This window comes from Antennarius striatus, chromosome 5 (genome assembly GCF_040054535.1).
Source record: "Antennarius striatus isolate MH-2024 chromosome 5, ASM4005453v1, whole genome shotgun sequence".
In the NCBI taxonomy this organism is placed as follows: Eukaryota; Metazoa; Chordata; class Actinopteri; order Lophiiformes; family Antennariidae; genus Antennarius; species Antennarius striatus.
This window is the reverse complement of record NC_090780.1, coordinates 8,930,819-8,956,334: the sequence shown is the minus strand read 5'-3', so window position 1 is coordinate 8,956,334 and position 25,516 is coordinate 8,930,819. Positions and strand designations below refer to the sequence as shown.

At 38.7% G+C, this 25,516-nt stretch overlaps 1 protein-coding gene across 1 annotated transcript; it reads right to left on the bottom strand.

The window, feature by feature from the left end:
* Window positions 1-1,035: 1,035 nt before the first annotated feature.
* slc6a1b (solute carrier family 6 member 1b) lies at window positions 1,036-16,364 on the bottom strand. Its single transcript, XM_068314720.1, has 15 exons — window positions 16,030-16,364; window positions 14,034-14,459; window positions 13,633-13,764; window positions 13,250-13,350; window positions 12,653-12,762; window positions 12,106-12,238; window positions 9,509-9,643; window positions 8,873-8,976; window positions 8,272-8,396; window positions 7,801-7,913; window positions 7,336-7,467; window positions 3,863-3,965; window positions 3,582-3,682; window positions 3,150-3,317; window positions 1,036-1,395 (listed from the first exon to the last, which is right to left on the bottom strand). The coding sequence occupies exons 2-15, from the start codon at window positions 14,278-14,280 to the stop codon at window positions 1,282-1,284; spliced, it is 1,818 nt and encodes a 605-aa protein (XP_068170821.1). The 5' UTR covers window positions 14,281-14,459; window positions 16,030-16,364; the 3' UTR covers window positions 1,036-1,281.
* Window positions 16,365-25,516: the final 9,152 nt, after the last annotated feature.

Sequence of the window (25,516 nt, the reverse complement as noted above, 5' to 3'; positions counted from 1 at the left end):
AGTTTGGTCACGTCCATCTTTTTCCTGAGAAGTGGGTTACTAAGAAATGGGTTACTAAATATATATACACAACTAAATCGTAAATGAGAATTGTGGCAATGAAAAAAATCCATCCTTTAGCCGTGACACAGCCAGTGCAACTTATTTGTTTTCACATTTTACAATATAGACCAAAATTAATATATATTGCAGCACAACTTCATTGTTATGTTTCCAATGATCTGCATTTTATTGTGTATTTCTGGAGGTTTCTGTATTAGCTGAACTGTGAAAGCAGAAGTTTACGTATCTAAATTGTGCTTTTATACTGATGCTGTTTTTACTTCTGTGCTGTGTTGCTTGTTTTAGAAAGGCATTAGGATACTTAATTTAAACCAAATACTGTATAATTAGAAGCTCAAGTGTCTGCACCGGTCTTTCAAAATTGAAAATGATTTTGGTCCTTCTCACTCTCACATATAGAAAATGACTTTAAATTGATTCTACAAAAAATAGTCAACATACAAAGTTATTGTTCTTTAGAAAACAAAGAAGCAATTATAACAGTCTCTTATTCATCCTATGAAGTTATTTTTGCTGTTGTTTCACATAAGCTGAAAATAAAGTTGGATGCTTCAGAATGCCAGTTCTTGTGCTTTTCAAAAAGGTAATCCCAGACTCGGGTGGTAAACATTTCAGTGAAGTGTGGCATACTGCAAGGGTGTGATATTCCGGCTAAATTAAGTTTTGGACATAAAAGCTGATTTGGCCTTACCTGTTGCACATTCCCTTATAGTCTTTGCCTTAAATTGGTCAATATTCAGGTTTAATTCTACAACCCCCCCCCCCACCTACTGTACTGTATTTATTTGAAAGTATTTAATTCATGTACATACCAACAATTTTATTTGTACAATAATTGTAATTTAGTAGATTAATAATATCTTCAAAGTAGCACGATATTGAATCTACATGGGCCTCCAAATTTAAATTACATACTCAATATACAATAATTTCCTAAAGTCACAGTTTCTTTTCTAAAATGACTAACTTTTTTTGCATAATGAAAATCATGATATCCCAACAATGTTGCTGGGTAGTTTGTTTTATAACTCTGCATTTTACAACAAACAACAGATAAAGACCTAAAAATAACTGTAATCAGGTTGGTCTCATGTGTCTCCAGGAGGTAGGTGAATGAAAGCAGACATTGAAGTCTGGTGGTCGTTCCCAACCTTGATTACATTGCCTCTATGTAGACTGCCAATCAGGCCAACGAGACGGAGAGACAGGCAAAACTTTTCAGATGTAAGCTTCCTCATTGGCAGGATTCTGATTCTGGTGTTCTGTTTGTTGGTCCGGGCCATTTTCCTGAGCCTTCACCAGCACCACGGGCTTGATCATCATCCGCAGACGCTGTATTGACGAGGCACAGAGAGGAGCAACAATGTCATCACTGTCTTATAGCTGAAACGTGCCCAGATGGTGCCAATGAGACGTTGTCATATACCATTAGCAGCTGTAGAAATTCTGATGAAACCCATGAGCTCTAACAAAGCACCAGCTACACAGCTGTGAGCTTGATGACTGCACTACCGGAGGCTCTGAGTCGAATCATTCAATGCATAATCCTCAGAAAAGATCCTCGTACATTCTACTCAATGTGATATTTGGTGACATCAATCATCAGTACCTGCGATACGGTGAACTGAACAATCCAAAAGCCGAAGCTTAAGATGTTAATATACATTAAATATGCCAGACTTACTCAGCCCACAAAACTACATGAAATCAGGACAAAATTATAAAATATTCTAAATGTTCTAAGCTCTGAGTAGTTCTGGATCTGTGGCATCTGTGTCTGCCTGGATGCAGAGCACTAATCAGCTGGGAGATTGCTGCAATTAGACAGTCAGCCATCAGCTAGTACTTTAGGATCTGACACCTGCACATCGTCTCCAACAGTCACTGTTCCATTGCTGGCAATTATGGCCCATTTATTCTGTCGGTGGTGGCTGGAAAGCTGCTCGTCACTAGAGACTGTATAGATGCATGGTTATTAATCATTGCAAAAGACTGAAAAAACAAATAGTAGATGGAATCCTGCTGACTAGGATGATCACATCAATGAAAATGCAGTGTACCATTCTTCAGCCTACAAATTAATGTAATTTTCTGAGAAATCATTGGTTGGTGTTGTAAGAGGCTCTAAAAAGGGTTCAGCAAAACTAATTAGAAAGTCTATTTTGCTAATCCTTATATCACTACTTTACTCTTCATGGCAATTTATCTTGTCTTTACCCACCATGCTCGTGTGTTTGCTCTATCGTGACAGACTTGAATGGCTGTATAGCTATAGTACACAGAGCTAAATCACATTGGCCTAAGCTGTGCATTCTAACATCCAATGTGAAGTTTTCTTCCTGCTAAATTAAATAAACTACTTTCAATGGTAGACATTAAATGCAAATACAAATGAAGTTCACATAAATCGTTGGGAACATTCTGGCAAACACAGTGTGTGAGTGTGGCTGCTAGTAGTAATCAGAGTGACCTTTAATGTTCATTAAAGCGTTCCTCCATGGTTTAAAGCTGATCTGTTCTGTGAAATCCTCAGGGCATGTATGTCCTATTTATATTATCCTCCCAAAACATCACCACTTGGTTGCCCATGGTCAATTTGTCACTTCAACTATAAGTTCTAATATATTTCAGTCAAAAATCCAGCGTACCAAGTAATCCATTTCCGACTTTTATCACAACGGCTGTTTTCTGCTAACTGCAGATTAACGCTCAAACCAACCAACAGATGAGAAATGCTCAGAGGAGGCTACAGTGGTGCCAGCATTCTGGGACATATGTGAGTATTTTTTTGCCTACGTTATAGCTACTGTTAGCCAGTGGTCCTATTGCTAAATGACTTATTCTTAATTGAAGATTGATTTTGATCAAACTGGAGATGATCTCTTTTGACTGTTCGATATAAAAAAATTGCATTTAATGGTGATGGTGCTTTTTTGGTTCTATCTGACTGTGTAGTAAAGACAATAGTGATATAAAATTACTTTCTTGACATGATTTTGAGTTGACCCCCCCCCCTCAATAAAAATCAAAATGGCCAAACAGTAGGATTCAATTAAACGGCAATATCAGCTCCTCAATAATCTTACCTCTTTGTATGTGCCTTTGAGTGTGAGAAACATGTAGACCATGTAACCAGGGATGAGGGTCATGGAGGAAAGGGCCATGCACCAGCCAACGCCCTGGCCCCAGGCTGGGAACACATAGTCCCCCATGGTGAGGGGGACCATCTGCACTGCGCTAAATAAGAAGACTCCCTGGACAAAAAGACAAAGTAGGTTTCAATTTCTATATTGGTGCAGTCAAAGCAAGTATAAATATGCATTTTGAAATGATTCACAACTCTTCATCATATTAATAAATAAATGTTCTGGTTGCTCCTCACAATCTGTTTTGGTTTAGATAAACTCAAATCCACCACAGGCACAATCAGACTAAAAAAAAAAAATCTGACAGGTGGAGTTATTTTCCTGGTGTCATTGTTGGCTTAATAATGGATGTTACTTCAGGATCATACGTACAACCACAACGAGCGGAGTGAAAACAACCCAGCAGGCCTTCCACCACAGACAAGGCCTGTAGCCAACCATCTCCTCAATGTTGTCATAGAATTTATTCACACCTGGAACAAAAAAATAAAGCATGATGAACGCATTCTTCATGTTGTGGGATTCATGATCGCTGAAATAATTTGCTTTTTTCTAGGCTGTTATATCTTGAAATTTTCTCATCCAACAAGTCAATTCTGAGGGTACAGATGTGTGCTGTAGTGTATGACTCCTAAGGTGGGATCATGGCTCACCGTAAAACCATGAAATTGAGATGCATTCAAAGAAGACCAGGAAAAGCAAGCTCATTCCACTGGCTGAGTAGTAGTCAAATAGTTTGAAAACATACAACCCTCCCTGCAAAAAGAAAGAAGAAAAAGACAGAAAATTACAATAACACAGAATAAAGGTCTCAGTTGTAGAAGATATTACAGTGTTGGATGTGTAGGACAGTATGAAATCGGTCAAGTGTAACAATATCAAGGGTGAGAGCACCAGCGGCTCTGAATGGTGGCATCTCATTCACTGGTGAGGACATCACTAGTACTAGACTTCCTTGTGGAAACTGCGCTGCTGCGAATATACAGCATTGACATGACCAGGGCACATTAAGCAGCTCCATGAAACATATCTTATCCGGCTGCAATCTCTTGCAATTATGAGTCTCAGCTCAGATGGGACCCACTACAGTGGTTCCACTTCTATCCTGTGATGCATGATGCATTTTATACTGCCTGGAGCAGCGATTAGGGTAACTGCCTAAACCTAATAAGGCTGTGCATGTGGTATGATGGAATCTAGTTTGGCAGAAGTAGATGGACAATGATGGTGTGTCATTAGCAAACATGAACTTTGCCTACAGACCTTGTGTCATATTTAGCTCCACACCAGACAGACAGAAGATCTTTGCTGACTTTTCTCTGACTTCTATCTCCTTCTATTCCCACTCTGTTTGATAAAGTGACTAATTTTCAACTCAAAAATGTCTGTCATAGTTTGCGTAGCAACAACCAATTCTAACAACTGATTTGAAAAGAAAAAAAAAATCTTTACAGGCAAATTGCTTTGACCCCAGTGTTGTGATGGTAGTCAAAGGGATGTGAAGAAGAGACCATTTCGTGTTGGAGAAGAGGTGTGAGATATATTTTTCATTTTGATGGATCCATAAAGCCAATACTTGAAACATTTATTTGCACCTGTTTGTCAGGTGAAACAAGAATAAGAAATTACTGAGCTGTTATCAGATGATGTAAAATAAGAATGTCCCTGTACCATGAAACAATGCTCTGTTTTTGTTTTTTTCATTTTACTATAAACAAATAAATGTTGCCTTTAGATCTATGATTAGCATAACATAACACACTGAGTAGGTGTTTGTATTCCTTTGGAAAATATTCCTATTCCTATGAAAAAAAATAAAAAAATAAAATTATATATATATATATATATATATATATAGATTCATGGCCCACAATTTAAACAGTATCAGGTATTTATATGTTTATTTTTTACATAGTTTGGCTTCCTGCTCATAAAACCCACAAAAACAGGATTTCAAAAAATTTGAATACTGTGAAGAAATTATCAGGGCATGAATGTTTTAAACTGAGTGTCGCACACTAATCATCTACTAAACTCAAAGCACATGCACAGGTTTCCCCAGGTGTTATTTAATTGCTTTGGTTTGGTTCAATTGTCTCAGTTTGGTTCAATTTGGGGAAGACTGCAGACCATCATTGATACCCTCCATAGGATGGGTAAACCTCAAAAGTTCATAGCTAAGGAGGCTGGGTGTTCACAGAGTGCTGTGTCCAAGCATATCAATGGAAAGTCTTGTGGAAGGGAAAATGTGGCAGGAGAAGATGCACTAGCAAAAGAGATGACCCTGGGCTTCAGTGGATTCTCAAACAAAGAAGATTCAGGAATCTGGCAGAGATCCAGAATGAGTGGATTGAGGCAGGAATCACAGCTTCAAAAACCACCACGTTCAGACGCATCCGGGAGATGGGCTACAACTGTCGGGTTCCTTGGGTCAAGTCACTTCTGAAACAGAACCAACGTAGGAAGCGGCTCAACTGGGCCAAGGAGAAGAAGGACTGGACTGTTGGCCAGTGGTCCAAGGTCATCTTTTCCAATGAAAGTAAAATGTGCCTGTCATTTAGGAATCAAGGTCCAAGGGTTTGGAGGAAGACGGGTGAGGAACAGAACCCAAGCTGCTTGAGGTCCTGTGTGAAATATCCACAGTCAGTCATGATTTGGGGTGCAATGTCCAGTGCAGGTGTTCGTAAACTCTGCTTTCTTAAATCCAAGTTCACCACAACAGTCTACCAGTATGTTTTGGAGGACTTCATGATTCCTTCTGCCGAGGATCTGTATGGAGATGCAGATTTCATCTTCCAGCTGGACCTGGCCCCTGCCCATACTGCCAGAAGCAACAAAACCTGGTTTGATGCTCATGCCATCACAGTGACTGGCCAGCCAACTCGCCGGACCTAAACCCCATTGACAATCTACGGGGTCTTCCCAAGAGGACAACGAGGGGCACCAGACCCAACAAAAAAGAAGAGCTGACAGCAAGCATCAAAGAAATCTGGGCTTCCATAACTCCTATGCAATGCCACAGGTCGATTGGCTCAATGCCACGTGGCATCAAGGCAGTGATTAAGGCAAAGGGATTCCCAACCAAGTATTGATGTTGAAAGTACCATATTTTGATTTCTTTCTTTCTTTCTTTCTTTTCTGCAAAAACTGAGAAATAAATGATGATTTCTTCACAGTATTCTAATTTTTTGACATCCTGTTTTCGTGTGTTTTATGTAAAAATAAACAAATACCTGAAATTGTTTAAATTGTGGGCCATGAATCTATAATATATGAAAGTTTAACTTTCTGAATGGAATTATGGAAATTAAACAACTTTTCCACGATATTCAAATTTTTTGGAAAGGGTCTGTATATATATATATATATATATATATATATATATATATATATATATATATATATATAAAATCAGTGTAAAAAATGGGATTAAATCATGACTCTGAGACTATTTCATGTCATTGGATAATGATTCATGCTTGCAGAATAAACATGACATAAATGACCTGAGTCACTTTAACTTGAGGGACAGCACATGTTAGAGGTTTTGGAGATAAAGTCAGAGAGGCCAGACTGAGATAGTTTGGACATGTCCAGAGGAGAGATAGTGAATATATTGGTAGAAGGATGCTGAGTTTTGAACTGCCAGGCAGGAGGCCTAGAGGAAGACCAAAGAGGAGGTTTATGGATGTAATGAGGGAAGACATGAAGGTAGTTGTTGTGAGAGAAGAGGATTCAAAGGACATGGCTAGATGGAGGAAATTGATTCGCTGTGGCGACCCCTGAAGGGAAAAGCCGAAAGGAAAAGAAGACTGTCAAAGAAGGAGTATTCATGACATTACTGTTTTTTTTGCAAATGAAGCTGTGATAAGGACGAGTTAATCTAAAGATCTGGAACAGTCAAGAGAACCTACTCAGCTGCCACACTGCCACTGTATAGGGAGATTATCACTGTGTAACAATTCCATCAAGGCAATGCAATCCTCATAGTTAGTGAAAAGATGCAGACTCCTTATTGTCTGATTCAGGAACACAGATTAACCTTCTCCTGCAGTGCTATTGAGCTAAATTCAGTACCAAGGAATGTCTTTGAAAATTGGCAAATTATACAACAAGATTTTTTTACCTGCGTGATGTTGGACAGTCCAATGATATAAGAAACAAGGCAGACAACTGCAATGAAGAGCTCTCTGCGTTTTCGGAGAATATGAGGAAATTCATCAACGAGGGCAGTGATGAAGCCTTCCACAGTGCAGAACTGGGGAGATGGGAGAGTTGTCAGAACTGTGTTTCAATATAACATCGCCACATTTAACATACTATGTCTATTCATAGTTCAAAGGTTCACAACTAAATTTCATGAAATGAATGACAGTGTCACTGTGAGACTTTACATCATACTAAATTATTTTTGAAAAGCTATTATCCTGAAACAACAGGATCTTGACGTCAATCTCAATCATTATTTCTTATTTATTATATTGCACTCATATTATTGTCAAATAATTTCTTGACAAAAAAAATCCAACATCAGCATTTTAATGAACATGATTCAACAACTAGAGCAGGTACAATGTTTGACTGCTTTTACCTGACTGTCTATTCCCAGCATCAACAGCATGGAGAAGAAGAGTATAGACCAGAGAGGAGAGATGGGCAGCTGGGTCACAGCCTCAGGATAAGCCAAAAATGCCAAACCAGGTCCTGTTCAAACATAAGAATCATAAAGAACTTTAATGTTAATCTTGTAACATCATAACCATGGCATTATTTACCAGTGTACTTGGATTCGACCAAGGACACTTCGAAGAATATTCTCCTTTGAAACTTTGTAGTCTGAACGTTCAAATTGACTATTTACAAAGAGCAGAGAGTTTTGCAAAGTCACTGAAAGATTATTCTGTATCATCAAGCTGGAAATCCTAAATGACTAGCTAAATCATTCTCTTTCTGACTGAAAGAATATTATCAGGTAATTTCAGTGGTAAATTATTGCACAGTAGAAAGTGTGTCTTGTCTGTGCCCATTGTTGCTATTGAGTTTCAACATTGATTGCAATTACCTGATGCTGCAACATCAGCAATGGGTTTTTTTGTTACATAAGCCATGAATCCCACGATGGAGAAGATGACAAAGCCAGCAAACATGCTAGTGAAGGAGTTGATGCAGCAGACAATGATAGAATCTCTGCACGGGAGAGACAAAGCACAAGGCAATCATTTTGAGCCCTATATCAATTCCTTATCAAGTCGTCACACATTGTCAAGAGGTGTGGGGGGAAGGGACGATAGAGAACCATTTTGAATTCTGCAGAAACACAACAACTGATGAATACATTCATATATTGACCCAATCTTTTGAGAGGTAGTCAGCTCAAACACTTTCAAAATAGTTGAAGGAGCCATAGATGTTTGTTGATGAGCTCCAAACCAGTGTTTATCTGACAGTCTGAAAGAGGCAAACCAAATGAATGTGCCTGTCCCTCAATGGAATTGGAAACTAGGATGTTGACAGAAGACCAAAGATTATCCCATGAAGAGACATCTGCAGTCCCTTCAAAGAGTCCCTTCAGTGGTAGACAGTAAACCTTCTCCTGTTACTTAAGAGGATATTTGAGTCATGCGGAAAATCAGTCTGACGTGCAACACATTACAGTCACCCACCTGTATACGTTGTTATTGAACGTATTGTAGCTGCCAAGAGCAATCAGAGAGCCTAAACCCAGGCCATAAGAAAAGAAGATCTGTGTGGCAGCATCCAGCCACACCTGGACACAAAAATGAGGACAAAAGAAAAGAAACACCTATTCAAAACTTAATGCTAAATAGAAATATTAAAATAAATTAGTAATAAGAGTGGATTTGATTTACAGTATATTGGTCTTTGGATGCTAAAAACGCTCACAGTGGTTCCATTATTCATTCACTCCTCATTCATACTTGGTGATGGCAAAGTACATGTGTAGCCTCAGCTGCCCTGAGGCAGACTGATGGAAGTGTGGCAGCCAATCTGCCCCAAAGGCCTCTGCAACCACCACCGAACAATCACACATTCACACACCAGTGAGTTCCTCACTGGAGGCAAGGAGGATAAAGTGCCCAGGGAGACAACAACAGATAACTGAGGAACCGCCAATCCTAGGATTATTGGACGATCTGAGTCACTGCCACCACGAACTTCATAATTTCTCTACATCAACACAATTGGTACAATTAAATGTAGTGAAATTTTGATTGATTTGATGAAACAGGTTTTAGGTATAAAAGCTTGCTGTGTGAGGGAAAGAGAAGGAAGCATACCTCAGACTCCTTGAGTTTGTTAAAATCTGGTGTGATATAGAAGAGGATTCCATCAAATGCTCCAGGTAGAGTGACTCCACGGCAAAACAGGATGAACAGCATAAAGTAAGGGTAGGTAGCTGAGAAGTAAACCACCTGTTAGATGAAAGGTTACTGTTAGAATGTTTTTTTACTGCTGTTTTTGGAGTTGCTTTGTAATCACATACCAAAGAGTCATAATTTTTTCTTATCCCCACCTATATATTTGAATAAGCTTACTTGAAAAGTCTCACGCTGTCACCAACTCCACCCACTACCTGTCAATCAACCAACCAATCACGGCCCCCAACCAATCACGGCGCATCTCCCATAAAGAATCATGTGAACAATATGGCGTAATGCATCTACTACGTTAGGAGACAAAATAACTATACATGGACTTCCCAGTTCACATAATTTTAGAGTGTCATAACTGTTCCAACAATTTTCATGTTTTTGAGCAGAAAGTCCAAACAGCAGGAACGACACAGAAAACTGCAACGGATTCTGAGTGAAACTAGCTGGATAGCATGAACATTCTGTCCAGGAATGGTTTCTGTTTGGAACAGGACAATCGATGTAGTATCCAAAATGCTCCTCAGGCATTTAACAAAAACGGTCTTTAAGTAACTACATACAGTCCTGTTTATGTCGTCAGCTAACAGAACTATCACTTCTGTAACATTTCTTTTCCACTTGCTCTTTTGACAGGTGCCTTTTCCTTTACGTTAGCTCCTTTCCCAATCTAACAATTAGTCAGCTTTCTTTCTCCAGTTAGCCTGCTGACATTCATCTACTGTTTTGCAACGCCCCGCCCAGCGAAATCCATGATTTGCTAACACAAAGTCATTATGTCAGCATGTTGATTTTTGGCTACATTGGGTGCGCTTGGTTTAAAATACCAATACATTTGTTTTTATATTTTTGGTATGAAGTTTGATATTATTGTTTCATCGTGGAATTTCCATGGGTTCCTGCTAGTAATACTTATATTTGTTCTCCAAGGTATACATAACACAAGTGACAGCTAAATTGTTCAGTTCCTCATGAACCGTGTTGCTGTACTGTGGCACTGCACCCACAGTACAGTGCAGCACACAGACCGAGTCAGCCATTCCCCACAGGCAGGCTGACCGAAGAAGGGTTGGTTCAGCACACTCCCACTGCACCATTTCCCTACTTATCTAAACTACATCTCCACTGATCTGTCAAATAAATGAACAATAATTTAACCAGCAGTAATTATGTCCTTGGTCGAACATTACAATAATTTTAAAATATAGAGCGTTGAAAACAAATATACATAACCAAACAATATAAAATGGAAAAATGTTAATAATTATTCTTATTTTGAATCTCATTGGGGGTGAGCATCTGCAACTATCAAGCTTAGGCAGTTCTTTTGAGTTTGTGTTCCTTTGTGCAACATTTAGGTCATTGTAATCACTTGAATTATTGGATTCACCAGAAATTAGATGTAGGTGGTTGTACGTGTGTTTTTAGGGTTTTTTTCAAGAAAGTTGGGCAAAGATCTTCTTCTTCTCCTTTCGGCTTTTCCTTTCAGGGGTCGCCACAGCTAATCAGTTTTCTCCATCTAACCCTGTCTTCTGCATCCTCTTCTCTCACACCAACTACCTTCATGTCCTCTTTCACTACATCCATAAACCTCCTCTTTGGTCTTCCTCTAGGCCTCCTGCCTGGTAGTTCAAAACTCAGCATCCTTCTACCAATATATTCACTGTCTCTCCTCTGGACATGTCCAAACCATCTCAGTCTGGCCTCTCTGACTTTATCTCCAAAACCTCTAACATGTGCTGTCCCTCTGATGTACTCATTCCTGATCCTATCCTTCCTGGTCACTCCCAAAGAGAACCTCAGCATCTTCATCTCTGCTACCTCCAGCTCTGTCTCCTGTATTTTCCTCAGTGACACTGTCTCTAAACCAAACAACATCACTGGTCTCACCACAGTTTTGTACACCTTTCCTTTCATTTTAGCTGAAACTCTTCTATCACACATCACACATCGCACCTGACACTTTTCTCCACCTGTACCATCCTGCCTGTACAAGCTTCTTCACCTCTTTTCCACACTCTCCATTGCTCTGGACTGTTGACCCTATGTACTTAAAATCCTCCACCTTCTTGATCTCTTCTCCCTGTAACCTCACTCTTCCACTTGGGTCCCTCTCATTAACACACGTGTACTCTGTCTTACTGCGGCTAACCTTCATTCCTCTCCTTTCCAGGACAAACCTCCACCTCTCTAGCTACTCCTCTACATGTTCCCTGCTCCCACTACAGATCACAATGTCAAAGTTGGGAAAAGATGAATTGTCAAAATATTGAATGTAATTGACTTTTGTAGCTTGAGAATATGTGACATTGTTTCTTTGATTTAAAATTTCATGTAATTAGAAACACATTGCAATCTTGACTTTTTAACTCATACTGTGGTTAATCATATTAAAATCCAATAGATATAAAATAAGTGGTAATGTAATCCTTTGATTTGACCAGTAATCCAACATTGCGCCACTTGTATGACCTTTAACTGACTTTGTCCTCTCTTTTACTCACTTTGCCAGTCCAGCTGACCCCCTTCCAGATACAAAAATAGACAAGCACCCATCCAATGGCAAGTGTGATAGCCAGTGGGATCCTGACCTCCCCAGGCTTCTCCAGACCATCAGTCAGCTGGTGCATGTTACGTCTGCGGGCAAGGAGCAAAGAGGTCTTACCACAACGAACAAAAACATCCTCAATCTCATTCATGCAGCATGCATGGATGCACAGACAAATATGTGTGTGGATATTCACAAAGATGTCTCACCACAGCTTTCTTTTCTCAACCCTAAAGCTTAATAAAGCACTACAATCATGGGAAGTCATGCATGTCTACATGCTATTTTTAATCATTCCCTTTGTTGAAGGCGCAGAACTTTATCTAAAAGTATCTGAAAAATATGACATTAGATGTTTTGGTGAACCAAGAGTTCCATAGATCTTAATGGCTAAACATTACTCCAACCTTGATGTTTACTATACATAGTAGGTGCCATAGTTTCACTATGTGTCTAAAATTTTTCCATTAAGGTAAAGTATTATGATCTAGACTTCAGCTTACTCCCAGAACTCCACCACCGCACTGGTGAGGTTTGTAGTGTCTGAAATGCTGTGGTTAGTATAGCAGCGATCTGTATTCCAGGAGTTGCCACAACTCTGCCATGGCAGCTCCTGAAAATTAAAGAAAAAGAAGGAGAAAAAAATCACACCACACAGTTCTTTTCAGTTGGAATACTCCCACCACTGGGTCCCATTCTCTCTAGCTGTTGAGCAGCCAAGACCATGATACTAATTTAGATTTCATGCTTTTCTCAGAAGAGTGAATGCCTCATCATCAAATGCATTTATCAATACATTGTGTAAGGTGCTAATTATGTGGGAAAGGAAGTAATAAATGTCATACCCTGCTAAGGTCTATGTACACAGATAATAAAAGGTGCTGGCAAACAGCAGCTCCCACATAACTTAATTCGTTACTGTTTTAAAATAAATAAATAAAAACACAGCTTTGACAAAACCATTTAATTTAATGTGTGACAACATGTTAAAGGAGTGAAGTAAAGAATACTTAAGTATTTTTACGTTCCATTTTCAAAGGTATTAAACTTATTATCACATTGCTTCATTAACGGTGTGAAAATAAATACTGAATACTCACAGTGGTAAAGGAGTTGTACAGATAGTAAATAGCCCAGGCAATTATAATGATGTAATAGATATTTAGCCAGAAGGACAGAACAGCAGCAGCCAAACCCACACCTGAAATAGTGAGAAGATAAACGTGACATGTTAAATAGAAATAAAACAAGAATAATGTATAATCACCCGCCTCCCGTCCTAAACCAGCTGGAATAAGCTCCAGCTCCCCGTGACCCGCGACAGCGGATAAAGCGTTAAGAAAATGGATGGATGGATGGATGGATAATGTATAATAAGTGTAACACAATGAAAATAAATATTTGCACTCTCTTCTGATTGAATCATTTAATTAAAAAAAAAAGTACTTTAGGGCCATAAGACTATTGCTCAATCATGCTGTACCTTTGAACATCGGGGCCAGCTTCCACACTCCAAGCCCTCCAATCGAAGTGTACTGACCAAGAGCCGTCTCCAGAAAGAACAGGGGCATGCCAGCAAATACGAGGGTCAAAAAGTATGGAATCAAGAAGGCCCCTGAATAGAAAGTGAGAGGTAAAGGTGCACAAGTGAGGGTGAATTATACATTTTAAAATTCATAACAGATCACATATTAGTCAAAATAAGTAAATGGTTTCTGTCTGCACTTTACATCATGGTGCAGTGTTTCGCATATGCGCAATTACGCACGGCTTAAAGTCGTGAAATGCAACTTTAATTAAAAACCTCAGAGCGACAACTTAAAGCTTTTGATGTCTTCTTTGCGTGCATGAATGAATGGACAATTGTGAAGAATTCCTGCGTACCTCCTCCGTTTTTTCCACATAAATAAGGAAATCTCCAGACATTTCCGAGTCCAATGGCGTATCCGACACATGAGAGAAGAAAGTCAAATTTCCCACCCCATGTTTCTCTCTCGGGAATGTCTTTTTTTGTCTTCTGCACTTTCACTACCAAGGTTTTGGGTTTGTCGTTTGGTGTCGTTGGGGGCGCGTCGTTCACAGTCTCCGTTAAGACGTGTCCGTCCGAGGCTTTGGTCCCGTTCGTGGCCATGGTTACCGTGGGATAGTCCTGATTAGTGGAAAGAAGGGGTTTCAGCACCGGTCCAGGCGAACGGCCGCTTCTCCGTCCTGTACACCCACTTCCCTGACTGCCGAGTGCGGTCGAGCAATTGCGGTAATAACAATAATCAAGAACGGAAACAGGAGCAGCGTAGCAGAGGTTCAGCGATCCTGAAAACATAAATAAAATAATGAGTAGAGGTTTTTTTTTTTTTTAAAGTACGACAAAACGCTTTAGAAAAAATACAGAAGTCAATTATATTTGTTCGTCATACAAATCTTCCTATAATTGATATTTTGTCTGAATTTGACTGTTAGTTGAAAAGGGTGTGATCATTTTCTCTGCTTTGTTTAAGATGTTAACACTTTAGAAAAAAATAAATAAATCTGTGATGTTGAACATCTAAACAAAATTATATATATTCATTAAATGAATAATCCCCTAAAAAAGGAATTGAAATACAGTACGTGACCAATTTGCAATTTGCTATAGCTGGAGTGTAGCTCAATGGCCATCAATGTTAAAAATAAAAAAAAAATGCTGGTAAAATGCTGAAACATTGCTCTTCAAAATTATTATGCATCAATTCTAATTATATTACATTTTCTTCGTCAATCGAGAGAAGAAAAGAAATCCAACGATCCGTGAACCCCACGGGATCAAATAAAGACTTCTCGTGTAAGAAGAATTACTTTAAACTGCCCGGGGTGAATTCATGTTAGCAGAAATTTAGAGCGTGCTTTTGTCCTTGATTCATTACACTTTGAATTCAATGGCCTACTTCCTACTGCTCAAGTGTTCTGCATGCCCGCCCCCGAATTCCACGCACCGCAGTTAGGGCAACACGTAAGTGTGTTGAGTTCTGCACGCCAGCCGAGAATTACGTGTGACTTAATCTGTGCGTTTCAAAGTGAACTGATTGTACTCTGATCAAATATAGTCTCATCAGCACGAGTTTTATTTTGTTGGGTTTTATTGCGTATTTGATGTTTATAAGTCATCTTTGTCAACATTTACAATCACGTTACTTTCACTGAGTCTAATACAGTATTGATTCAGTATTGATGATCATTAAATATACAGTGGAGTATATACAGAACTCGGCATAACGCCCGTTCAAGACAGGAGCAATTAAATGCATTCAGAAGTTAGACAGGACAATATCTAGTTAATAACCACAGGAGCCATAATTTCACTGGAGTGTTTGAGTACGCGTTTTTTGTTCAGTTTTCAAAAAAATATATATATATTTTTTCCAATTGTCTCATGGTAGTTGAATTCACGGCACGGCACGGAGCGCGCTCTTTGCGCCCTCCGTGCGTAATTGTGAAGAGCAACGTAAGGCAACACAATAACAAAGCATTTCATATTTAACACCCGAGACTAAAACTTGTATATAATTTTTTTTATTATAATATAAATATTTGTATTTATTGTTATATTTCAGGTTCATGCAACACTGACTCTAAAGACAAGTTGAGACTTAATGAGCGCATAAATCTGTGCGTATTTTATCCACATAGATTAAGCATTAATTGTATATCAAATGCAGAACTAAATGATCAAACACATTATTGATCCTCATGAAACAAATCTTCTGCGTCGCCATCAAAGGAAGTCCAGGCGCCATCCGTGCGCATTGCTAAAATCGCAGCTGCATTTGTCACATCCCTCAACGGTCTTCAATTGTAGCACATATCTAATGTACGTAACATGCGTACCTTGAAGCTGGATACTTACAATGAAATTCCTTTAACTGTAAGATTCGTTTTCCGATGATGAAATTTTTTTTTCAAGTTACTTCAATGCAGTTTTACAACAAAACCAAGGAGAAAAGTTTGCATCCGACGACAGCAAACGAATGTACGTTCCTGAGGGGCGAGGATGGTGTTCAAGTGCGTCCTTGAGATCGAGGTGCTGTCCTGAATGGAGTGGTGCTGAAAGAGAGGAGGGGAGAGAAGACGGGGAAAGGAGCTGCACCGTCTGAGTTGTATAGAGCAGGGACATAACATGGAGCGCAGAGAGATCTTCACACTCATCTACATAGGGTCAATGTCACCTCAAAGTCGACCCTCCCCAACTCCACCATTTCCACCACTTAGATGGCAGCAGGTTTGAGAGAGGAGCATCCTCTTGTCTCAAGGTTTTATATCCTTAGCCCTACAGCTCTTTTTTCATCAGCATGCTCTCTCTCTCTCTCTCTCTCTCTCTCTCTCTCTCTCTCTCTCTCTCTCTCTCTCTCTCTCTCTCTCTCTCTCTCTCTCTCTCTCTCTCTCTTTCTTTCTTTCCCTCTCTCTTTCCTCTTTCACTATCTTTCCCATTCTCTGTCCCTCAAAAGCCAGTTGCATAATCCAGACTTCAAATGGTATACCAACATTTTCATAGCATTTTTATTTACCATTCTAAACATCCCTAGAATCCTTAAAGTTGCCACTTAAGCAAAATGTGAGTGACACCAGGTCATAATTTTAATTTCCTCTATTTTCTTGCCTTTTTTTTGGCTTCTTAACATGAAACAGTTTTGTAAAAGAGGCCACATGAAGTTAAAAATAGGTAGTGTAGTGTTGCATCAAATTCTGTATCTCCAAACAAGCAGATACAAAGCAAGATGCTGATAGCTGGTCTCACTTCTGGCAAAACATGATAAGAGGATCCCAGCCAATGAAGAGAATCATAGTGAGTGAGATCAATAGAAAACTGTGGTTTTAATCTTCTTAGTTTGCTGTCTCCCAAAATGAAATACCCTTGTGAAACATCCCAAATGAGCAGTCTCAATGCAGACTTTAACTCACACACTGAGATAAATTATTACAGTCTCACTGGGAAATTAGACTCTTGCAGGGTTTAACAATTTGAGTTATGAAAATGTGAGAGGATTAAACCAGTGTCTGCCTTTGGGAAAGACACACATGTCATTGATGAAGATGGTGATGATGATAATCAATTTGTCCTGTAGTGCACATATTTGAGAAGATGTAAGGAGACATGCTGATAGTTTGTTGCCAAAGCAGATTCTTTTTAATATCAAGTAGAATCAGGCGTATAAAATCCTCAAAATTCTAGTATTTCTGTATTCTTTACCAATTTTTCTCGTGTTTTCCTCACCATGTCCATTTCCTTCATCTCTGGTGTCCTCTTTTCCACGTCTGTGCTCACTTGTTCAGTTATTTCCCTTCTATCTTCAGCTTTTTGTCTTTGATCACCATCCTGTAGACTGTGCAGTGCTGACACAGCGCTCCTGAAAAGCCAAACCACTGACAGTGAAGAAAAGAATGCCCAGATGGTGAACCAATGAGGGGTGAGCTAACCTTCTAATGATACAAAACAAAATTTAGCATTTCTAATGCCAGCTGGCTGATTGGCCTGCAGGCTGCAGTACTTCAGATGTGCAAAAAGCCTCATATTGGCCTGCGGCTGTCATATGAGGCAATTTAGAATGCCACAGTGATGAGAGCTGGTGGGTGCTACGCTTGTGGCCCTGGCCCCACCTGATGGTGAGCCTGTGTGCAATGGAGCTTGTAATTACAGAAGGAGGTGGTAGTAATAGAGAGTACAGCACAGGCAAACACACTGGTAGACAGCTGCCCCCCTGTCAGTTTGACTGCTCAAACACAGGGAATTAAAGTGATGCTATGAAACTGTGGCAGATTATTAATCATGTGAGATACACATAATGGCAATAGGGATGATGATGACAGCGATAATGATGACAGATGCTTTTAATAGTGCCGTTATATTACCAGCCCTAGAAAAATGTTTCCTCGTAAGTTCTACGAGACTTGGTACACGTGGTGATAGTCTTTATGCACTACATAAGTAAGATCTTGTGTATTGATAAACTGTAATGACCATGTGTGGGTTGCCACACATAATAACAAGAAGAGTCTGAATGTGTTCCAGTCCTGTGAGTTGAACAGTAATGTAAGTATGCTGCATAACATAGTCAAAATGGAAATGATAGCATGATCGCATTTGGCAGATGTCAGATGTAATGGAAACATCAACATCTGTATGTTTTTGGTGTCAGGTGGTCACTTGAGGGGAGGTGAAAGGGGCAGCTGTCTGTCATAAAATAGGGAAGAAATGGCTGTAATCATCTCTGCATTTCGTTCATTTCTGTTCAGGGTGCAGCTGCAGATGGAGAAATTCTCCCTTAATGGAGCGCTAACACAACTCATGGTGTGTCTGGACATTCCAGCCCCATTTAACACATGTGTAGAATGTTATTTTTGCTCTCACTTCTGAAAATCTCTGATCTTTGCTTAGTGCTGAGGTCAAATATTTGTGCTTCTGCAGAATGAAACTAAAAGAAAATAATTTTTAATCAAATATGCTAATTAGTAATAAGCATTTGTATTCTTTTTATTCGTAAGGTTAAGTTTTTGCTGTTTTTTTTGGAGGGGGGGTTGTTTGTCTTTCTTTTGCATAATTAAACCAAAGGTTCATGAAAGATTTCATGAATCTTTGTAGGACCATCAGCCTCATAAAATTAAAGATCACAATTAATTTTAGTATGGTTCAACATGATGGGGTGGAGAGAGAATACCTTGGTATTTTTTAAATTCATTCATTCATTCATTCATTCATTCATTCATTCATTCATTCATTCATTCATTCATTCATTCATTCATTCATTCATTCAGTTTCTGCCGCTTTATCCGCCGTAGCAGGTCATGGGGAGCTGGAGTCTATCTTAGCTGGCATACGGCGTGAGGCGGGGGTCACTCCGGTCACAACACCAGTGCACCGTGGAGATTTTTTTTAACCCTTTTTTCAGTATTTGGCAGATTACTTTGAAATGGTGTGGAAGGACAGGACACATTTCCCCGGCGGAAATCATCAAATTTTGAATGCATTGTGAATCCTGAAGAAAAATCATTAAATCATTAGTGAAATACTGTACCTTTTTTTCCCCTGAGTTACTATTAAGGTAATAATTACAGTCATAATGACATAATGGACAAAATGAGCTGATTTGGTGCAGGGTCGCATTCTGTCAAAGTTGTCTAGTTATTATTATTATTTGGGAATAAACCAAAGTAATGAGAATACTGACATTTGAAGGGTGGTTTTTAATCTACTGAAAGAATAGTCATCGATATTTGCAAATAAATTCAAGGTCCACTGAGGATGACTCTGAATTAATTTGGTAATCCATGGATAATTATGGATAACACAATTTACAATTGGTCTCTATAGCTATTATCCATGGATAATGTACCTAAAAAAACGCAGAAAACAGACTAACAATAATTTGAATTTGATTGTGCTCTGTTCCAACAGGAGTATAAGTACCTGGACTCTCTACCGGTCTGTTAGAACTGATGGTGAAATGTTTTTGACCAACCTAAAGTCCAGTTGATTCTTTTTTGTTCTTCTTTATTTACTTGTGCCTGGGTAACCTAGATCTACACAGACAAGCAGTCAACAAATTACAGTTCAATGACAATAATCTTAACCATGTGCACAAAAGTTACGGAGGTGTATAGGTGACAGAGGTACCATCATTCATTTAGACCCATTGGCATTGCAGTTAGAGTTGGATTTTTTTAAGCAATGTTGTATGTTGGCTCACTGTTTAGAAACACTAAGAAAGACACATAAGACGTAAACATTATGGACACAGTTAAACACACAAACAAATGTGATCCTGTACAGTAGGGTTTCCATGTCTCTTAATCTGAAAAGTCCCTTTTCTTTTCAGGTTGTGGGAGGGATTGTTGTCAGGACCAATCATGTGTAACACTGCAGGACTACAGAATGTGCTGCCTCTTCATTGGTAAGTCAGTCAGGTAGGACAGTGTTGGGGCCTCTCCAGAAGAGCCTCACTGCAACATTTCCGTTTGTAGAGAAAAGATGGGGACAAAGTAATGTGTTTGTTGCTGGGAGATTTACAAAAAAGAACTCAGGGTCCATTTCTGAATGAGAGGGAGGGTGAAAACACGGCCACAAAGCAAAACAAATACCACTCCCCCCCCGGCCCCCATCCCCCAACCCCCCTTCCCCAACTCTTCTCAAATCCAGGCAGGAATGTAAAAGGCAACAAAGAGGCAAAATGCTTCCGAAAAAAGCCAGATTTTATGGAAACATTACAGCATCTTCAAGAACTGTATTATGAACGGTTAAAACTTAAAATAAAATAAAAAATTTTTAAAAATTATTTATGTCTAAAGCTTGTATACAAAAGTAGAAATGCTAGAATGAAGCAGAAACATGTATTATTGAAGCAAAACAAAACAAAACAAAAAAACAACCTCTGAGCTCGTATGTCTGTTTTTCTCAGTGGCTTCATATTCAATCAGTTTATTTTCATCTAATAAGTTAACAGTAAGGAGCTCTCATGGTCCATGTGTAAGAGAAGAATCATGCTGATAGCTGCAGGCATGCAATGAGCCACGTGTAATTGAATCATGACAGTATTGTGACCTAAGTCAAGCTTTATTACAACGTCAGTGACACATATTGCTAAAGGTTACCAAAATGATACAGATAAATATGCAGCATGTCATCTTAAGTGCACAAGGTAAAAGTTCAATACATATAGAAATGCTTTTTTTCTGTGACTGATAACAGAGCTGTCATCGGTCATGTTAAATGTGTGGTATCATTATGTGCAAATATGGGAGTAATTATGTAGTAGGGAAAGCTCTGATCTCTAAAATCAGAAAATTAGAAAAGATTATCCTGAGGGAATCTTGACTTTCTCAGAAATGTTACTGTATCTATTTATTCTATAATTCAGACTACTCAGTCGAATAGCCTAATGGCAGAACTACTGCAGTGGCTAAAATGCTCGAAACCCTTTCTTGTCTTGAATGAAAGGGGAAACGTCTTCAAGGAACTATCTTAAATTCAGTTTAGGGTTAGGGTTAGCCCCCATTGGACTGCAGACGGCGGGGATTGAATCTGGGGCAGCATAACTGCGAAGTATATGGCCTAGTACTAAGCTACATCGCCAGTAAACATGTTGGCCTTAGGTTATACTAGAATTTGTAGTGGAGGAGAATTTTCTTGCTCGTACACCTGTATTGATGTTCTACATAAATCTTCTATTGCGTATAACATCGGAAAGGAGCAAAGTCAGGGATGGGGGAAGACTTCTGATTCTGGATGACTGAGTTTGATTGGGTTGTTGCAGCTGAAGCTACAGAAATGTGAATTACAGAATGGAGGGGCTCAACTGCGAGAGGACTCGGTGGTTAGAGCTTTAACTGGGATGTTTTGCTCAACTGCTTTGTGTTGAATCTCATGTATTTGTAATAAGAGGCTCTGTCTGAGAAATGAAAGCTCATCATTTAATGTTACTTTATTAGTGTTTAGTGTTACTTCCTTTAGTGTTTCTGGCTACCACATACGTATATAAGTAATGAATATAATTTTATGGCATTTGGGTCATATCAGCATAGAATAGAAAGCTATCTCTTTTCAAATGGGTTTCAACTCTGTTCACAAAACAATTTTTATGGGTTGTTACTCCTTTTCAAAGTAATTGAGACAGACAGTTTGTGATTCGCCAGTCATGACTGATATTTAGATTTTAATGGCTTTCAGAGAATCTGCATCAGCTGCCACCTGCACCCTCAGCAAATGACTACGAGAGTCTCTCTCCACAGAGCGGAAGCAAATACAGAAATGGGAGAGGAGATCAGGATTATTCTGTGATATCTGTTATCATTTGTGCTTTGTATTTATTTATTACTTACTTCACCACATAAGCCTGAGTGATTTGGAATACTACAGTAATTTGATATGAGATACCCAGCGGAGATATTCACTGTATCGCATGAATACAGTTATTCAAAGTTGTTCGGGCTCAATGTGAATGCTTTAAAAAAGTATTTATTGAAATTAAAATTTCTGTGTAAAACTAACTCCTGTTTACAACAAGTGAACTGCTAACTTACGCCCCTAGACAATTGTACAGTGGATTATTTAGTTTAGACCTTGTTTACACAGTACTGTTTTTTTTTTTGTTAAAAACAGATCTTTTGTTATTTATTTATTCATTTATTTATTTGTTTGTTTGTTTGTTTATTTGGTTGGTTGTTTGCCTTTACAGAACCTTCTACACTAAGATCCACAATGTGACAAAAAATGTTGTAGTGTGCATGTTAAGGACGCTCCATCCCCTGCAACCTTATTCAGGACAAACAGTCAAAAATCAATGAATAAATGATTGAATAAACACCAAGGCAGTAGTAGGTGGTGTAGCTTTCAGCAATATTATAACAGCAATATTACCAGTGCAACAGATCTATGCTCGAGTGTCTTAATAAAGTCCATAGGGCTGGCAACACAACCTGACATTTTATATTTGTTGATATTCTGACCATGATAGATTATTTTTCTGTCTAACCAGAACTATAATAAGCTTTTGTGAAATAGGGTTGTGTCGTCATCACTTTCATCAATTTTCAGAGTTGGGTTTTGACCTTTATACAACATGGTTACAGTGGTGTTTCCACTTTGAACCCATTTTTAAAAGCTTGTGGTTCAGACCCCAAAAATGCTGTTCTCATGTAAACAGCCAAATGCAAAAAAAGTTTGCAAGTGGCTTTAGAACACAAAATTAAAATAAAGTGTTTAAAATGTGGACTGATTTATAAGTCAATTTTCACCTGAAGGGTATAGCTAAAACTGTGGAGGTGGGATTTAAGGAGTATCCCTTCAAACACTAACCAACATTTAACGATGAACATTCTGCAGAAGATTTCTGTTTAGTCAAGCTGCAGCTGCAGGTACCTAGAGGTTAGACAACGGTCTTGAATTGAAGAGCACTGATTGCAACTTGGTCAGATAGCCAACACACAGACGGACTCAGTCTCTCTGGGGTGAAGTGTCAATTAAAGCTGCAGCCAGGAGCAGGAAGACACGGTGAAAAGGCTAATATTAAAGCTAAAGAAAGGCTAAAGTACTGTGACAGAGGAGTCGTCAGGCAGAGGGATATAGCAGGATGTTGTCTGTTATGAAGGAGAGAACTGAAACAGAGGAGCTGAGGATACTGTAAGACTCTGGTATGCCTCTACAGTTCTGTGGGCTCTTTCTTCTGAGGGAGGGCTCATGTGTTCTGGAAAATCCTTATAATGATTGTGAAATGAGATGTCTGTAGGTCAATTTGCTCTCTGTCTATCTCTGCATCAAATGCTTTAGTGTATATTGTTTTTCACTTTCACTATAGCTTTTCATTGACACACTGTTAAAACCACTTTAAAGAATCTGAAAGTCATTTGAGCAGAGAAATATACGCTAATTCATAAAACAGGAAAAATATTTCTTTACCTCTAATCTTTTACATTTTTGCACTACAAGGTTTCATTTTATGTTTATGTTTATGTTGTGTGTATTTTATGTTAAAATTGTATACTTTAGGTTGTTTGTCGGCCAAGTGTCCCCCGCCTCTCGATTGTAAGTCCACTCGGATAGGCTCCAGCAACCCCTGTGATTCACGAAAGCGGAAAAAACAGCTATGAAAATGAATGAATGAATATCATGTATTAAATATGTTGAAAAGCCACATTTTGTGCAGACAATAAAGCAATATTTGCATTTGAATAGATGAGAGATGTCCAAAGTAAAGACAGACATCATAGAACATTCATTCTTGTAAATGACAGGATGCATGCAATTACCAACTTACTGGACTGGACGTTTCGCTTGAGTTGGATATTTTGCATATGTCACATCTACTATTTTCAATATGATGGTACTAGACCACCAATTTAAATGATTTAATGCAAATGGAAAGTATAACCTAGATTCTAAAACCTACACTGTTTCAATTTTGTTAATGCTTTTCTGCGCAGTGCCCTATCTCTAATCATTTACCCTATTAGCCTAGCAGAAAACAGGAACCATGCAGGAGGTCAGTTCAGCATAATTGGGCATGTAATGATCCAATCGCACGCCTCCTACACCCCGCTAATTCCTCCAGGGAGGATTGAGAGGCTCCTCTCCTCTGGGAATAATGCATAAAATAATTTAAAAGTTGACATTTATGCTAAGATCACACTGATTTTCATAGTTTTCTCTATAGTATGTATTTATGCAAATAGAATGTGTCCAAGCAGTGTCTTTCTACATTTGTGGATCACATCGCAATCTCATATTACTGATGCAATAGTCTTTGCTGACCACAGCGTTCTGAAATATTTATTATTTAGCAGACAGACAAGGCTGTGTCCACAATTCAGCAGTGTGTTGGTACCTTGACGGTGTCCCCTGAAATTTTTCAAAATAATCAACATTCATGAATACCATTTATTTAAAAGAATGAGCTGTAAACAATTGTAGATATTTCTGAACGATGTTAAAAATAAATTAAATAAATAAATAATTAGATACCAACAACAATGCTCCAAGAATGATTTCCGAGGAAATTTTGAATATTATAGTAAGAAAAGCTTTGTCTTTTTTATTTATGGAAACAGTTTGTTGGTGGTTGCCTGATTGTTCAATCGTCGCTGAAACCATTCTTGTCTTGCAGTTTATTCATACCACAATAGTGCTGTACTTTTCAGAAGAGATGATTAAATTTTGAGTTAGCAACATACTGACCTGGATAAGCCAACATAATTTCAGTTCTCATTAGAAAGCATTTACACCTAGTGAGCATGCTTAAATATAAATGCTGTATGTATAATTCCTGTATGTTTTATCAAGATCATTAGGTGAACAGCGCTGCTTCACAGCCAATGTAAGAATGAGACATTTATGTGTGTGTGTGTGTGTGTGTGTGTGTGTGTGTGTGTGTGTGTGTGTGTGTGTGTGTGTGTGTGTATACACAGTATACACACACACACACACACACATATACAGTATATACAGTATATATAAATTGTACTATACACACACACACACTGTATTTTTCCCCCCGTCTTGCCTGCTTTGCCTGAACACCAGTGAAAAGAGTGATCTTGTGAATCAGACCTTTTAATTCCTGATTTCCATCCCTACATTCCTATATTATATATTTCTTAACCTTATTGAACATACATGAATAGATGCAGACAAGCACAAACCCCTGTACTTTGCCCGAAGATGCTAAAAGCTTTTCTACAGTTTCCATTTGCTGAACTGTAAAGAATTAAATTGTAGAGGAAGAAATCCTTTGAAACATGAAGAACCATTAAAATCTGCTGCTCGTTGTTGTTACTTATGCAATCCAATCGACAAAGATCTAAGTATACTCTCCGATCTTGTGTCTGTGACCACACTATCATAATGTATA

Excerpts from the sequence above, each read along its gene's own strand:
- slc6a1b (XM_068314720.1), bottom strand. The coding sequence starts at position 14,280 with ATGGCCACGAACGGGACCAAAGCCTCGGACGGACACGTCTTAACGGAG. Across the intron at positions 3,966-7,335 it reads GACTGTCCAACATCACGCAG|GGAGGGTTGTATGTTTTCAA; the intron begins GTAAAAAAATCT and ends TTCTTTTTGCAG. Across the intron at positions 3,318-3,581 it reads TCACTCCGCTCGTTGTGGTT|GGAGTCTTCTTATTTAGCGC; the intron begins GTACGTATGATC and ends CTTTTTGTCCAG.